This window comes from Saccostrea echinata, unplaced genomic scaffold, assembly GCF_033153115.1.
Source record: "Saccostrea echinata isolate AGI-Se365-2 ecotype Australia unplaced genomic scaffold, CSIRO_AGI_Sech_v1 ptg000001l, whole genome shotgun sequence".
Classification (NCBI taxonomy): Eukaryota; Metazoa; Mollusca; class Bivalvia; order Ostreida; family Ostreidae; genus Saccostrea; species Saccostrea echinata.
In genome coordinates, this window is record NW_026889750.1 from 24,903,563 (window position 1) to 24,918,493 (window position 14,931).

The 14,931-nt window shown below is 35.2% G+C and overlaps 1 protein-coding gene across 1 annotated transcript; it reads left to right on the plus strand.

Moving 5' to 3' along the window:
• The first annotated feature begins 86 nt into the window (after positions 1 to 86).
• LOC133187719 (zygotic DNA replication licensing factor mcm3-like) lies at positions 87 to 11,443 on the plus strand. Its single transcript, XM_061323123.1, has 20 exons — positions 87 to 217; positions 1,326 to 1,438; positions 1,853 to 1,975; positions 2,379 to 2,464; positions 2,645 to 2,775; positions 3,820 to 3,982; positions 4,180 to 4,255; positions 4,366 to 4,474; positions 4,658 to 4,788; positions 4,919 to 5,073; positions 5,263 to 5,471; positions 5,840 to 5,929; positions 6,198 to 6,282; positions 6,627 to 6,753; positions 7,327 to 7,480; positions 7,757 to 7,897; positions 8,329 to 8,444; positions 8,858 to 8,955; positions 9,272 to 9,386; positions 10,627 to 11,443. The coding sequence occupies exons 1-20, from the start codon at positions 149 to 151 to the stop codon at positions 10,823 to 10,825; spliced, it is 2,490 nt and encodes an 829-aa protein (XP_061179107.1). The 5' UTR covers positions 87 to 148; the 3' UTR covers positions 10,826 to 11,443.
• Positions 11,444 to 14,931: the final 3,488 nt, after the last annotated feature.

The following is a 14,931-nucleotide window of genomic DNA, read 5'->3' on the forward strand; positions in this document are numbered from 1 at the left end:
TACAGGGGCGCAGCCATCTTTAAATTTCTCGCACTTCTTGGAAGAACTCCGAGAACTTCGTAAGTGGAAGTCACGTGATTTAAACGGCGCGAAATAAGCACATTGTCAACAAAACAGAGAGGGAAAAGATAGAAAGAAAAAATTAATAATGGCAACAGATATTGATCAGCGCTTGATCGATATTCAGAGAGAGTATGTTGATTTCCTTGATGATGGGGTAAGACTTTTTCAATTATGTTTGACTGGGAGTTTGACTTACAGACATGAATTTAAGCAGAGGTTATTATAGCTCATACTCGGGGAGCGTTTGCAGAAATAATTTATATGTAATACCTTCATTCGACATTGTTTTCAAAAATGTGATCTGTACCGGTTGTTATCTATATCTGTTGTTGCCACAAACTCTCTAATTCAGATCATTACGTATAATTTATGGAAACGTGTGTGTGTGTGTTGGGGGGGGGGGGGGGGGTATATTAAGACAGAACACTGAAGGTATTGGCATACCAAGGGGTCATTGGGTTTTGATGCCAGGATTAATGCCACTGATGTGAACGTGTGTAGTGTGCATGTGTTGGGGGGGGGGGGGGTTCTTAAGAGTTTAGTTCACCTGGGGCATATGTAACATGAGGGAGAAAATATGATGAATTCGAACCCACCAGACTAGAATATTTAAGTAGGGCCCCCTGAACTTCAGTCTTTCTGGCCACCACTTCCCATACATACCAAGAATGACTTTAATACTTATTAAGCTGTGTTGGGAAGAGTTGGAGTGGACACCATATTGTATACCTAAGGAGACCCAACAGGCAGCTGGTGTCTCAACTTTCATTACTGTAATTTGAAATGCCAAACCTTTGAAGTTGATAGATATGTTGCAGAAAGATATGGTCATATTTTCAGTTCATTAATTTGCCTGTTGTACTGTTTAAGAATGAACATCACTGCCAAAAAATTATTGTAATCTAGAGAGCATATGGATAAATTGTTGGCAAGCCCAAATATCAGCTTTTAAGCTCCATAATTAGAAAAAGTAAAAGACGAATATTATGGGACATGACAGGCCCAGCTTAAAAATACTGTTTGTTTGCCCTCTCCCAACTCGGATGAAAAATTTGGGTTGGTAGGTAGGTGGGAAAATTTTCAAATCGGTGCTGAATTGTCAAAATCTATTTTCCGGAATGCATAAAAAAATAATTCTTTCCTGGAGGTCAAAAAAAGTTTTGAGTTCGGCCATTTTTAGCCAGTCAGTCAGGAGAAGGCAAATATTAAAAGATGGCCCAGGTACTTTTGCATTTTAGGAATGTTCATATTGAATGTTGTAGGAAGACCAAGGCATCTACCAGCAGAAAGTCAGGGACATGATCACCGATGACAAATGTAGACTTGTAGTGAACATCAATGATCTTCGGAAGAAAAATCCTAAAAGGGCACAAAGGTTTGTACTAGTAGTGATCAAAGTCATTGGAATATGTGTACATCTACATGACTGTCAGTCTTTATATACATATATGTGTTTGGTGTAAACTTTTTTTTCAAATTTAAAACTTCGTCTCAGTAGCTGCTGGATTAATTGAAGTCAAAACTTGACTCAAATCATCTTTGTTTGAAATGAATTTGAGCCAAGTTTTGTGAGATAAAGGGCCATATCCTTTATCAAGGGATGAAGTTAAGTATTTAGAAAAATATTCAGTAGAATCATTTAAAAATCTTCTTTCTATTATCACTGAGCCACACAAGTCAGAAGCTGCTTAAAAACTTCTAAATATATCTCGTGTATATTTTTGTTTGTTCAAAGCATGATTCATGATAATGGAAATTATTATAAAATAAATTGTGTTTTGTATTCCAGCTTGTTGAATGATTCATTTGAAGAGCTTGTGGCATTCCAGAAAGCATTAAAAGAATTTGTGGCTTCAGCAGACCCAGTATACAGCAAACAACATGAGGAGTTTTTCATTGGATTTGAGGGAAGGTATGAGCAAATTCAATACCCTAAGTAGCGAATGCTAATACTTCATTATTTCGACCTTGATGGGGCCAAGAAAAAAATTCAAAATATCCTTGGATTGGAGATATCAAGGTTAGAATACATAGGAAAGTGGTTGGAACTTTCGACTCACTTTGACACATCCATGGTATTTGAATGTTCAGGGTACTGAAGTTTGACTGTATTTGTTGAAATTTTTTACATGTAAAGGATACATTTGTTAAGGAACATTTCTTCTCTTATTTCTTTTTGAAAACTATGAATAATCTGTCATATCTTTGTCTTGATAAGAAAATTCATTATTATCAAAATGATTTTCCAAATATATATTTAAGAGCTTTCAGTCAAAGTTATCTTTTAAGAATGAAAGTTCTTTCTAAATTAATAGCTTCGGTGCAAAACATGTGACTCCTAGAACAATGACATCCAGTTACCTTGGCAACATGGTCTGTTTGGAAGGAATAGTCACTAAATGTAAGTTGTTTAAGAATTTTTACTGTCGAAAATATTCCAGTGTGTATTTCAGTTATATTTGTTTACTCGTCTGAACTAAAAACAGCACAGACCATGGCTACAAAAGATCATAACTACATATGATACATGTGTCTCCAAAGAGAAACAATTTGTGACATCATGACGTTTGACAACTTGTAGGTTCTTTGATCCGCCCAAAAGTTGTAAGAAGTGTGCATTTTTGCCCTGCCACAAAGAAAACAATGGAGAGACGATACACTGACTTGACCTCTCTAGATGCCTTTCCAAGTGCTGCAGCTTACCCTACCAAGGTGAGTCTGGTTCCTGTGAAGGCAGGTCTGATACCTGACCAAGTCAAAGTTGGTCTCAATTTTGTAAAGCTGTCTTTCACTCTTGCCTGACCATTCTTTTTTTAGCTCACCTGTGCTGAGAGCTCAAGTGAGCTTTTTTGAATACATTTGTATGTCGTCCTTCTGTTTGTCTGTCTGTAAACTTTTTACATTATTGAACTTCTCAAGAACCACTGGACCAGTTTCAACCAAAAGTGCAACAAAGAATCCTTGGGTAAAGGGGATTCAAGTTTGTTCAGATGAAGAACCACACCCTCTTTCTAGGGGAGATAATCAAGAATTGGTGAAAAATTGGTGGCATCTTTCAAAAATCTTGTCAAGAACCACTGGGCCAAAAAAGTTGCACCTTGTGTGAAACTTTCATTACATAGTGTAGATTCAAGTTTGTTCAAATCATGACCCTTGGGGCTAGGGTGGGACCACAATGAGGAATCAAAGTTTTACATAGAAATATATAGGAAAATTCTTTAAAAATCTTCTCCTCAAGAACAGCAGTGTCCCAAATAGTCATACTGATAAGGAAGCATCCTCAGGTAGTTTAGATTTAAGTTTGTTCAAATCATGACCCCCAGGGGTAGGCCACAATGGGGGATGGAATTTTACATAGGAATATATAGGGGAAAAAATCTTTTAAAATCTTCTCCTGAAGTAAAGCAAATCCATGATTAGTCATATTAATATGGAAGCATCCTTTGGTATTGAGATTCATTTTGTTTAAATCATGACCCCTGGGGTAAGGGTGGGGCCAAAATGCGGGATCAAAGTTTTACATAGGAATAAATGTATAGGAAATAATATTTGACAATAAAAAATGTACTGAAATTTAAACAATTGTCTTTCATACGAATTTCTTTCCACATCATTTGGCCTACTGACAAAGATGCATGTATATATGTGTATGCATGTAGAGATTAATGTAATGTTCTCTTTCCAGTTATAGGGCTTTTTATAATGCTTTAATAAAAGATTCAGTATGTATAAAACAAATGATGTCTTTGTTTGAAGGATGAGGAGGGTAATCTGCTGGAGACAGAGTATGGGTTGTCAGCTTACAAGGACCACCAGACATTTAGTATCCAGGAAATGCCCGAGAAAGCTCCTGCTGGACAGCTTCCTCGCTCGGTGGACATTGTAGCCGACAACGATCTGGTAGATGCTTGCAAGGCGAGTACTGTAACAGTGAGATTTTATCAGATATGAAGATGGTCATATTGGAAAATCTTAGCTGATTATGTGTGTATCACAGATTGAAGTTCGATATTGTTATTGTTCCTGATGTTCATTGCTATGTTTCCATCATTTCTTTACTTATTTACTATTTTAATGATATTTAATCCATTTCTGACAATGGTTTATTACAGCCAGGGGACAGAGTTCAGGTGATAGGCATGTACAGGTGTATGCCTGGTAAAAGGAATGGATTTACAACAGGTACATTCAGGTAAGAAACGACACTGCATACAAAACTTCTCTTGAATTTGTGTAAATGATTTACTAGTAAGTTATGTTTGATAGGAAATGTTGATTCATGTTGAACTTTGTGTTTTGCAGGACTATTCTGATCGCTAACAATATTCAGCTTTTGAGTAAAGAAGTCACACCATCATTTTCTGCAGAAGATGTTTCCAAAATCAAAAAGTTTGGTAAACAGAAGAATGTGGTAAGTTTCATATTGAAAAAGGCTGGATATTTCAACATTGGTATGTTTGAACATTGCAAAGCATACATATTCTGATTTATTCTACTGTTTTAGTATAAGATTATGTAGTAAGATTTTCTTCTGATTTCTACTAATCTAAGAGCTAAAAATGCTGAGCAGTGAATTGAATGATATTGGTTGTAGGATGTATTTGATGTTTTGAGTCGGTCCCTTGCACCCTCCATCCATGGGCATGAGTATATTAAGAAAGCTGTTCTGTGTATGTTACTTGGTGGGACAGAGAAAGTACTGGCAAATGGTTCCAGAATAAGAGGGTCAGGAAAAACATAATTGATTCTGTTGTTACTTATTTAGACTTTTACCATGTTCTTTCTTATAAGCCACTGTTGATAATGTACATGTATGAGTGATTGGTAGAATTTTTTTTTTTCATTTTATCAACAGGGACATTAATGTGTTGTTGATTGGGGATCCTTCAGTTGCTAAATCCCAGATGCTGCGGTATGTTTTACATACTGCACCAAGAGCCATACCGACCACTGGTCGAGGCTCCTCTGGGGTTGGTCTTACTGCAGCAGTCACCACTGACCAAGAAACAGGCAAGTTCTGACGAAGTCGGGGTTTTAGAATTGATTGCTTTTGCATCTAATAATGCATCAGTCATGCTTTGGATTCTGCACTTGAAGTACATTATATATGTTCTATATGTTATAGATGATGATCAGGGACTTGTTTTTGAAGCAGCTTCATTCTGAATGATAATTTTTATTACAACTTTTTTCACACAGGAGAGAGACGTCTTGAAGCAGGAGCCATGGTTTTGGCTGACAGAGGGGTGGTGTGTATTGATGAGTTTGACAAAATGTCTGACATTGACCGTACTGCTATTCATGAGGTGATGGAACAGGGACGTGTAACAATTGCCAAGGCTGGGATACATGCCAAACTGAATGCCAGATGTAGTGTGTTGGCTGCAGCTAATCCTGTTTATGGAAGAGTGGGTATTGTGGTAGATTAGGGTAAAAATTCTTGAGGGCATAAATGTCATTTTTAAAAAAATGTTGTTGTTTTCTTGTTTTTTTTTGGATATATTCTGCCCCCTAAATAACTGGAAGACATAGCATTTATATTAAGTAAAGGTCTGAAGCCATTAAACAATTGTGACTATGTCTGTTCTTTTGTTTAGTTTATTTCTTGTGTGTGATGTAGATGTATGTGTCAAGTGTTTCTTGGTTACTGAAATGTATGTGTAGTACAGATATTTGATGAAAGGACTTAAATTTATATTGATTCCCCATGAAAATTGCTTGATTGTCTGAGGGGTTAAAACATAAATAATGGTTTTCTGATTTTCTGTTATTTCAGTATGATCAGTACAAGACTCCAATGGAGAACATAGGCCTTCAAGACTCCTTACTTTCACGTTTTGATCTACTTTTCATTGTCCTTGATAAGGCAAGTTATTGGAATAAAATATTCAAAAGAAGTTTTTCCAGTTTGTTAACATAAAAGACTTAATTGTTTTGAATGTCAAGTTCTAGGGAGTCAAAGTTTTACATTGAAATACAGGTATATAGGAAAAATCTTTTTCTCAAGAACCATTCAGTTTTTTTAGCAAGCTTCATCATTAAAAGATTCATTATTAAATTGTTTAAATCAATTACAGTATTATCAGTTAATATTAATCTTTAGTCTTAAAGTATAAAACGTCTGTGTTCTCTAGATGGATCCTGAACATGATCGTATGATTTCTGACCATGTGTTGAGGATGCACCAATACAGGGCCCCTGGGGAGCAGGATGGAGAGGGTAAGGTCCATACTATGTTTATGCCAGGTCTGTTAACAGATGGCTAGGTTGGTCATATTTGAGACCACTACATAACTTACATGTACACAGACACTTGGAGTATTTACTTATCAAATTGTTGACAGAACTGTTTATTATTGTATGATTTTGGGGGGGGGGGGGGGGGGGGATCCAATCTTTTTTGATTGATCCAAATGAGAATACAATCTGGAAAAACAAATTACTGTTGCAGTATCAGAATATTTTTATTAGGAAATAAATGGTCATGTCTATACATACGTAATTTTTTGTATGCCTAGTTCTTGTACATGTATATGTTCCTAATACATATATGTTTTTTGCAGTTCTACCATTTGGAAGTAATGTTGAGATTTTGGCTACGTCTGACCCAAATGAAGATCGTGAGGATTCAGAAACACCAATATATGAAAAGCATAACAAGACATTGCATGGGCCTAGTAAAGGCAAAAAGTGAGTAATTCTGAAAGATGAACATGACATCCAATGAAGAAATTCATGCATGTACAATTTTAAGAATGATTTACTCATCAAACTAAATTTTATAACCAAAATGTTTAGGTTACCTTAGCCAAAGGCTGAGCAAATGTTCTGTAGTATAACAGACTAACATGTATTTATTCATCTCATAATGTAAATTTAAAGCTATGCTCTTAAAGGGTATCCATGCCTTCTTCCTCCATTTAAATGAGGAAAAATGCCACTTTTAATTAGAGGATTAGAGCAAAAATGATAAAAAGAAGTTTTCCAGTAGATGACATGTACTAATAAAATATATACATAGTTACAGAAATAATTTTTTAGTGATTAAAAGTATATTAAGAATATCCTGAATACCTTTGCCAACTTTGTCTTCTCACAGTGAAACAATGAAAATATGCTCTGGTTAATGCTGAAGTTTCCTTTTGTGCCAGAAAAAGTAATAATTTCTCTGCATAGGAAATAATGTAAAGTTAAACTCAATATTCAACAAGCTGAAAAGCTTATGGTGCCCAGTTTAAAAATGGCAATTTCGTTTCTGTACAGAGATAAGATAGTGAGCATGCCCTTCATGAGGAAATACATACATGTGGCCAAGGCACTGAAACCAAACCTGACACGGGAAGCCGCTGAACACATTGCAGAAGAGTACGCCAAACTTCGCAGTCAGGATAATATGCAGAATGACAATGTGGCCAGGGTAAGATGAATGCATGATCTTCTGTCTGGTTTTATGTCTAAATTGCTTTGAGCCACACTAATGGGATTAAGCGGACTGTAGATCTGTTAAAATTCATGATCTTGGCAGCCTTGATCGATCTTGATTGGTAGTAGTCTTATTTTAACAGCTTTAAGTATCGGCTTCTATTATTTTATCAAAAGTAATTTTACATTAATAAGATAGAGTAGCTGGTACTGGAAATAAAGAAAAAAGATGCATCTAGTGTATAATTGAAGGTTGATGGATTGTTTGTAGACCACACCTGTGACAGCCCGTACCCTTGAGACCATGATTCGATTGTCCACAGCCCATGCCAAGTGTAGACTGTCTAAAACAGTGGACTTGGAAGATGCCCAGGCTGCTATTGAACTTATCCAGTTTGCTTACTTTAAAAAGGTAGGAAAAAATTTCATTTCTTATATGACAATAATCTATTTTAAATTTTTTGTTTTAAATACATGTACACTATGTATTTCAGTGAATACATCAGTGAAGATTAGCAAACATCATTACTGTAGAAATGATATATTTCCAGGGTGATTTAGTTTTCAGGTTTAGATTTCTTGGTTATCCCTTGAATATCCTCCACTTACAACCTTGGTGAAAATTGATCTATAATCTTCATCTTTCATAACAAAACTTCCAAGATGAAATCGCATTCCCACAGATTAAGTTTTAGCAATCCATGATATTGCCCCCATGAATTAAAATGATTCCACTGTAGATCTAAAATATCCCTCATGACAATAACCAGAAAGAGTGACTCATATAGAATGTTGGACTTGCAAAGAATTATTTCATTGGATGCTTCCAATTCAATTCTGCAGGTCTTGGAAAAGAAGAAGAAAAGAAGACATAATTCTGAGGGAGACACAGAAGGGGAGAGCAGTCAGGATGAGGCACAGGATGAAGTGGATGGAGAGGTTCCCAAGAAAAAGAAACAGTGAGTCATTCACAACATTGTGAGGTAGACTAAACCAACAGAGAAACCTGTAGCCAGTATGGGTCAAATTAGGATGGGAAAAAAAGCTTTTTTGTCTGTTGGTGTCATTTTATCATAGTTAGATGGTCATTACTAATATGGGTTTGAGTGAGAAATCTACAGTGTAGTTTGCTAATATGAAAAGAAATTTTAATCAAAATGCCATTGTACATGTAAATAGCCTATATATAGAAAAGTAAATAGAGAAGTTTTATGAGATATTGGCCCTCTACCAGCTCCCTGAATATTTTTTAGGTTGATCATTATATCCTATCCTTTTGATCGGTTGATCATTGTATCCTGTCCTTTTCATTTGGTTGAGCATTATATCCTACCTTTTCATTAGGTTGAGCATTATATCCTATCCTTTTCAGGAGGAGAGTAGCCACTGAAAAGCACATACCAAGAAAGGAAGGTGATGAGGGCTATGATCCATATGACTTCGATGAGAGTGAGGCAACAGCTAGTGAGGGTAAGGATCTGGTGTATTTATTGGTTACCTAAGACAGTGGCTTTCTGATAAGAATTTTCAGACTTGTTTAAGTACATGTACGTAAAACAGCAGGCATTAATCGGTATAATATGCATCTCCATGTACATGAACATTTATGAGAGTACTTGCAACCGGTTCTCAGAAAACTCTTTACGCGAAGGATGATAATGCAAATAGCTCAAACACTGGATCTGCGAAGAGCATTTCATCTTTTCATAAACACTGTAAATTAGTTTTCATTTGCTGCTTACTCTTTGTAATCTTTCATTACCTACATTATGCCCACACTTTGTAGATGAGTCTCAGCCTAAGAAAACATCCAGAAAGAAGAAAGGGAAGGCATCCCAAGAAGAGACAATGGACACTGATGCCCCTCCTACACGGGGGACAGTTGATATTGATGAGAAAAAGTAAGTGCAAAGCTATCTAGACAATAGATATGCTTTGGGTTTTTTGAAGACCCCAAAATTGAATAATGTACATATACCTCAAAGAAACAAATGGATCAATTATGATCTTAATCATTTTAAATACAGTGACAAACATTATATACAGGATCATCCGAATTGTGATGTCAACTTCAGTTTACTTAACCTCATTATAAGTAAACTGAGCACATACATGTATACATGATTGTATCGGATCATTTCTTATACTGATTATGACTGGGCTATAACTTTGTAATGGTACAAAGTTTATGAAATGAGGGTTTGCCATGACCTAGACTCCAGGTCATTCTGGCAAGTTCAAGCTCACTGGCAGAAAAGTATATTCTATGAAAAATATATGAAATTCTTGTCCAGGCTTTAAGGCTGTTACTTTGTATAAATGGAAATTCACTGGAAGCTCATGCTCACTATAAAGATTGGTTATGACCTGACAGTTTGTCAGGGTGTTGACCCAAGGTCATTGTGACAATGTCAATGGCACTGGCAGAAAAATTGTAAAATATGTGACAGATTCATAATTTTCTTATTGGAGGAATTTTGGATGTCCATATTATACTCATAAATGTGATTAGAGGACATGTCATTTTTATTAACCAAGGTCATTTTGGCAAGTTCAAGGTCAAAATTGGCAAATAGGCACTTCAAAAAAACTGCAGCAAGGGGTAGTATTTTGTAACTTTGTTAACAACACCTCTTGTTTTGATTGTCATCTAAATTAGGAAATGATATCATTTGTAAATGATGATGAAATTAGTTGATCTATGCCCTGACCTTTGACCATCATAGATGATAGGTTTAACCCTATTTTGAGTAATCATACTTGCATTATATCTTTGAACTTCGATATCTCAAACGATATTTCGAATATCATGGGTAATGGGAAGTCAGGTGGAAGTCCCAACCATCTTTGTACATATATTTTAACCTGGATATCTTGAAACTTGAATATCTCCGTCCCAATAAGTTCAAGATAATGAGGGCTTCTGTATGCTTCAGTCCCACCTATTCATTTAGTATAAAGCAGATGGGGAGCTTACCATTGCAATCAAGACTTCATGAAATGGAATTTTAAATACTCTTCTATCTTATATCATCTTCCTAAATTTCATGAATCTGTTCAGCTAAACCAAATTTTGAAGAGCAGTCATAATTTATACATGCTTGCAAATTTCAAGTGAATTAATGTATTATTTTATTTCAGGATGAAAAACTTTAGAACATCATTGTTAAACCTCTTCAAATCTGAGCATGCCCAATCTGTGTCACTTGAAAAGGTGAAAGGTCAAATTTCCAAAGACTATGGTGATGAATACTCAGAGGATGAAATATTTGGAGCAATCAACAAAATGATGGAAGCTAATCAAGTGATGCTGGCAGATGATGTTGTCTTCTTAATCTGATTTAATCTTAGACAGTGCTTGTAAAACATGAAACATTCTAAACATAAACTCAAACTACTTCTGTTTCCTTCAAAAAGTTGTATTACTGCAAGGGAAAAATGCTGTGATGTTTTTGTCTACTTTTAAGATGTATAAACTAATTTGTAAAATAAAAAAAATGAAGTGTTTAACAGAATTACAGCAGTGTAATTCATAATGTAAGGGAAGACGACGTTCCTCAAAACAGGAGTACAGCGTGTATATAATTTTTCACAAGAATTTGAGATTCAAATGTTGCCTCTTTTAACTTTGTTTTCTCACACAAGATTTAGGTACATCACTAGGCATTTGTGCATTCAAGAGGATGTTATTTCCTATATAATCCTTTTGGAAATCCTATTTGGAAATGAATTTCTATTTCATTTAGTTTATTTATATTTTTTATGACATTTGAAAAAGGTTTAGAAATCATGATAATATTTTTTGGTATACAAGGAAGAGATTCAAGGGAACATGTTGCCAAACCTAAACACCTGATTTGGAAATACAAATGTGCATGCACTGTATTTGTATGATGTGAACATTTTGTTATGAACTGAAAATATGTATTGATAAATTATTGGAATTAAAAAAAAAAAATATGCTCACCTGTTTTGAATTTTTCTGAACAACTTTTAGCAGAGATGCTCAATAGTAATCTCTGTCTGTAAACCCTGTCTGTGTCCAAATGGTATTTTTTGTTAGGTCACCCAAGTCACTCAGGTGATCTGCTGCTATCTGTTTGTCGGTTGTTGGTCATATCACTTTTGAACATTTTCAGCTTCTGCTCATTGTTTTATTTGATACCTCTGTGGATTCTTTACAGTGTTGTATTATACTTTTGACCATGTGAAATGTTACATATGTCGTCATTTATTTACTGTTAAGATGATCAAACTTGAATAAATAGTACTTTTTAGCTCACCTGAGCCAAAGGCTCAAGTGAGCTTTTCTGATCGAAATTTGTCCGTTGTCTGTCATCGTCTTTGTTATTGTTGTAAACTTTTCACATTTTCATCTTCTCCAGAACTACTGGGCCAATTTCAATCAAACTTGGCACAAAGTATCCTAGGGTGAAGGGGATTCAAGATTGTTCAAATGAAGGGCCAAGCCCTCCTCCAAGGGGAGAAAATTACGAAATAGCCAAAAATTAATGGCATTATTGAAAAATCTTCTTCTCAAGAACGAATGGGCCAGGAAAGGAAACTCATGTGGAATTACTGTCAGGTAGTGTAGATTCAAGTTTGTTCAAATCATGACCCCCGGGGGCAGGGTGGGGCCACAATGGACGATCAAAGTTTTACACAGGAATATATAGGAAAAATCTTCTCAAGAACAGCAAAGCTATGATTGGTCATATCTATATGGAAGCATCCTCAAGTGGTGTAGATTCAAGTTTGTTCAAATCATGACCCCCAGGGGTAGGGTGGGGCCAAAATGGATGATTAAAGTTTAACATGGGAGTATATTGGAAAAATCTTCAAAAATCTTGTTCTCAAGAACAGCAAAGCCATGATTGGTCAAATTTATGTGGAAGCATCTGCAGGTGGTGTAGATTCAAATTTGTTCAAATCATGACCCCTGGGGGTAGGGTGGGGCCACAATGAGCGATCAAAGTTTTACATAGGAATATATAGGAAAAATCTTTAAAAATATTCTCAAGAACAGCAAAGCCACTGTTTGTCATATTTATATGGAAGCATCCTCAGATAGTGTAGATTCAAGTTTGTTCAAATCATGACCTCCAGGGGTAGGGTGGGGCCACAATGAAAGTTTGAACTTGTAGAGAAAAAAGTCACAGTCAAAAAATTATGTATGCATCCTTGGTGTAGATTTAATTTTGTTCAAATCATACCCCCCACTCCCTTTCAGGGGTAGGTTGGGACCACTTATGCATTTAAGCTTTTCGATACTAAACTGATTTTTCCTCACCACAGTGCTCAGGTGAGCGATGTGGCCCCTGGGCCTCTAGTTTGACAAGGTATTTCAATATAATGTAACATTTCCTATCTGCCCAACTTTTGCCCACTGTGGTCAGCTGACCAAACCGCCTGCTTGGGCATATAAACTTTAAATGATTTCTTAAAATGATTTGTGTAGATTACCGTGGAATCATTTTATGGGGGTCAATGTTTTTGGGCAAGCAAAATTTTACTTGTTTGTGAGGATGTAATTTCGTGGGTAACTTGGTTACTTGTTTATATGGTAGATTCAATGAATCAATACTTTTACAAAATTAAACAATAGTGGGGATGTAAATTCAGGGGTAAGGGTGACCCACGAATAGTGATATTCTACAGTATACGCAAAAGGCGCCCCTCTTTTAATGTACTCTAAAGTCAGTTTAGGCTACACAAGGTGTAAAAGTAATGACACACAAAAAACTTGGTCAAAAAACTAAGCAGTACAAAATGAGTGGTCATGCTTGTGTAAGTTGTATACAGAATAAATTGTCAAAATTTCCAAGGATATCAATTCATTAAAATCTTTTAAAATATAACTAGAACTGTCCAAAAGGGACAAATACCCCCCGCTGGGTTTTTCAGAGAAAGTACCAAATCACTAATGTTTTCTAGATGTGAGAGGTGTTCACAATTTCCTTAAACATTTACAGTGAAAATTTAATTACTCATAATATATTTTTATATGTCCGTCTTACGACAGGGCGTATTATGTTATAGCGTTCATGTTCGTCCGTCTGTTAGCTTTTTCATGTCCAGCTCATAACTTTAATACTATTAGGCCTAGAATTATCAAACTTTGTCAGCTGATACATCTAGGGTAGAAGGTGTGTCGCACATTAAAACCAGGTCGCTCTGACATTTAATAAAGACGCTATGGCCAAATATGGAAAAATCATAACTAGAAAACCATTAGACTTAGAATCAAAAAACTATGTCTTTTAACTTTTAAATTACACAATCCAAAAAGATGTCAGAGTATTGCAGTATCTTTATTAAAAAAGTGTTAAATCAAGAAAATACTAGTCTTATTTTTTTCATTATGTTCTTTACAGCAATCTGTAACAACAAAAATTCCACCTCTCCCATGGGTGTAATGATCAGGCACTGGTCAAGGAAAATTTTGATGGCAGAAAATTGCATGTCAAATTAGAGAGAAATTAATGAGTTTAGTGTGAGGAGATAACTGGTAGAGCATCTCTGATCAAGCAGGTGTTATCAACATCTCTTGGGAATTGGGCAAAAGGAATCAGTCTCTTAATTAATTGCTTGTGTTGTATTGAATTGTTCTTGTTGGCTAGTCTTACTTTCAAGATAAATTTGATGTAATTAAAACTAATTTGATATTGTATATAATAATTAAAACTTATATGATATTGTATAATATAATTTAAACTAATTATTTATTGTACATTTTTTATTTGAATTTTTATATCTTTACAACAAATTGCAGACTGCCTTGTCTCACTAAGATGTCATTCAAACAAATGAATCTATACTGTTTATGATAATTTAACAATATTTGATGGGCGTATCATGCTCTGGTGGGGCACTCTATTTAATGAAGGAAACTAAGGTGCAGCCTAATAAAACATCAACACTAATAATTACGGTGTTTTTTATTACATTGAAAAAATAGTTTGCAACTATCTGTCATCTTTGTGAGACATGACACTCTGCAAATTGATTGTTGAAAAAAAAACATCATAATTAATTATAGAAAATCAAATTTATTTTAATACCTTTATATCAAACTCATTTTAAAAATAAAAGGCTGGTTTTAGTAACTATGTATTTTCACAGACATAAATTACAATTAAGAGACTTAGACAACAAAGATCTTTATTTCTTTCTGCCCAATTCCCAGGAGATATAGATAAGACCTGCTTGATCAGAGATGCCCTAACAGCTTCCCACACTGAACTCATTAATTAATCTTTAACTGGATGCATGTCCACTCATTACTCCCAAGGGACAAATGGATTTACACTATCTGCTGTGTAATGTAAAAACTGTTTTTAATACTTTGTTTTTTTTTTTAGTTCTAATGAGCAGTTTTAAGCTGTAGTTCACATTTTTGTACAGATGTTCTAGATTCTATGTCTCAAACCTTAGACATGAACCCGA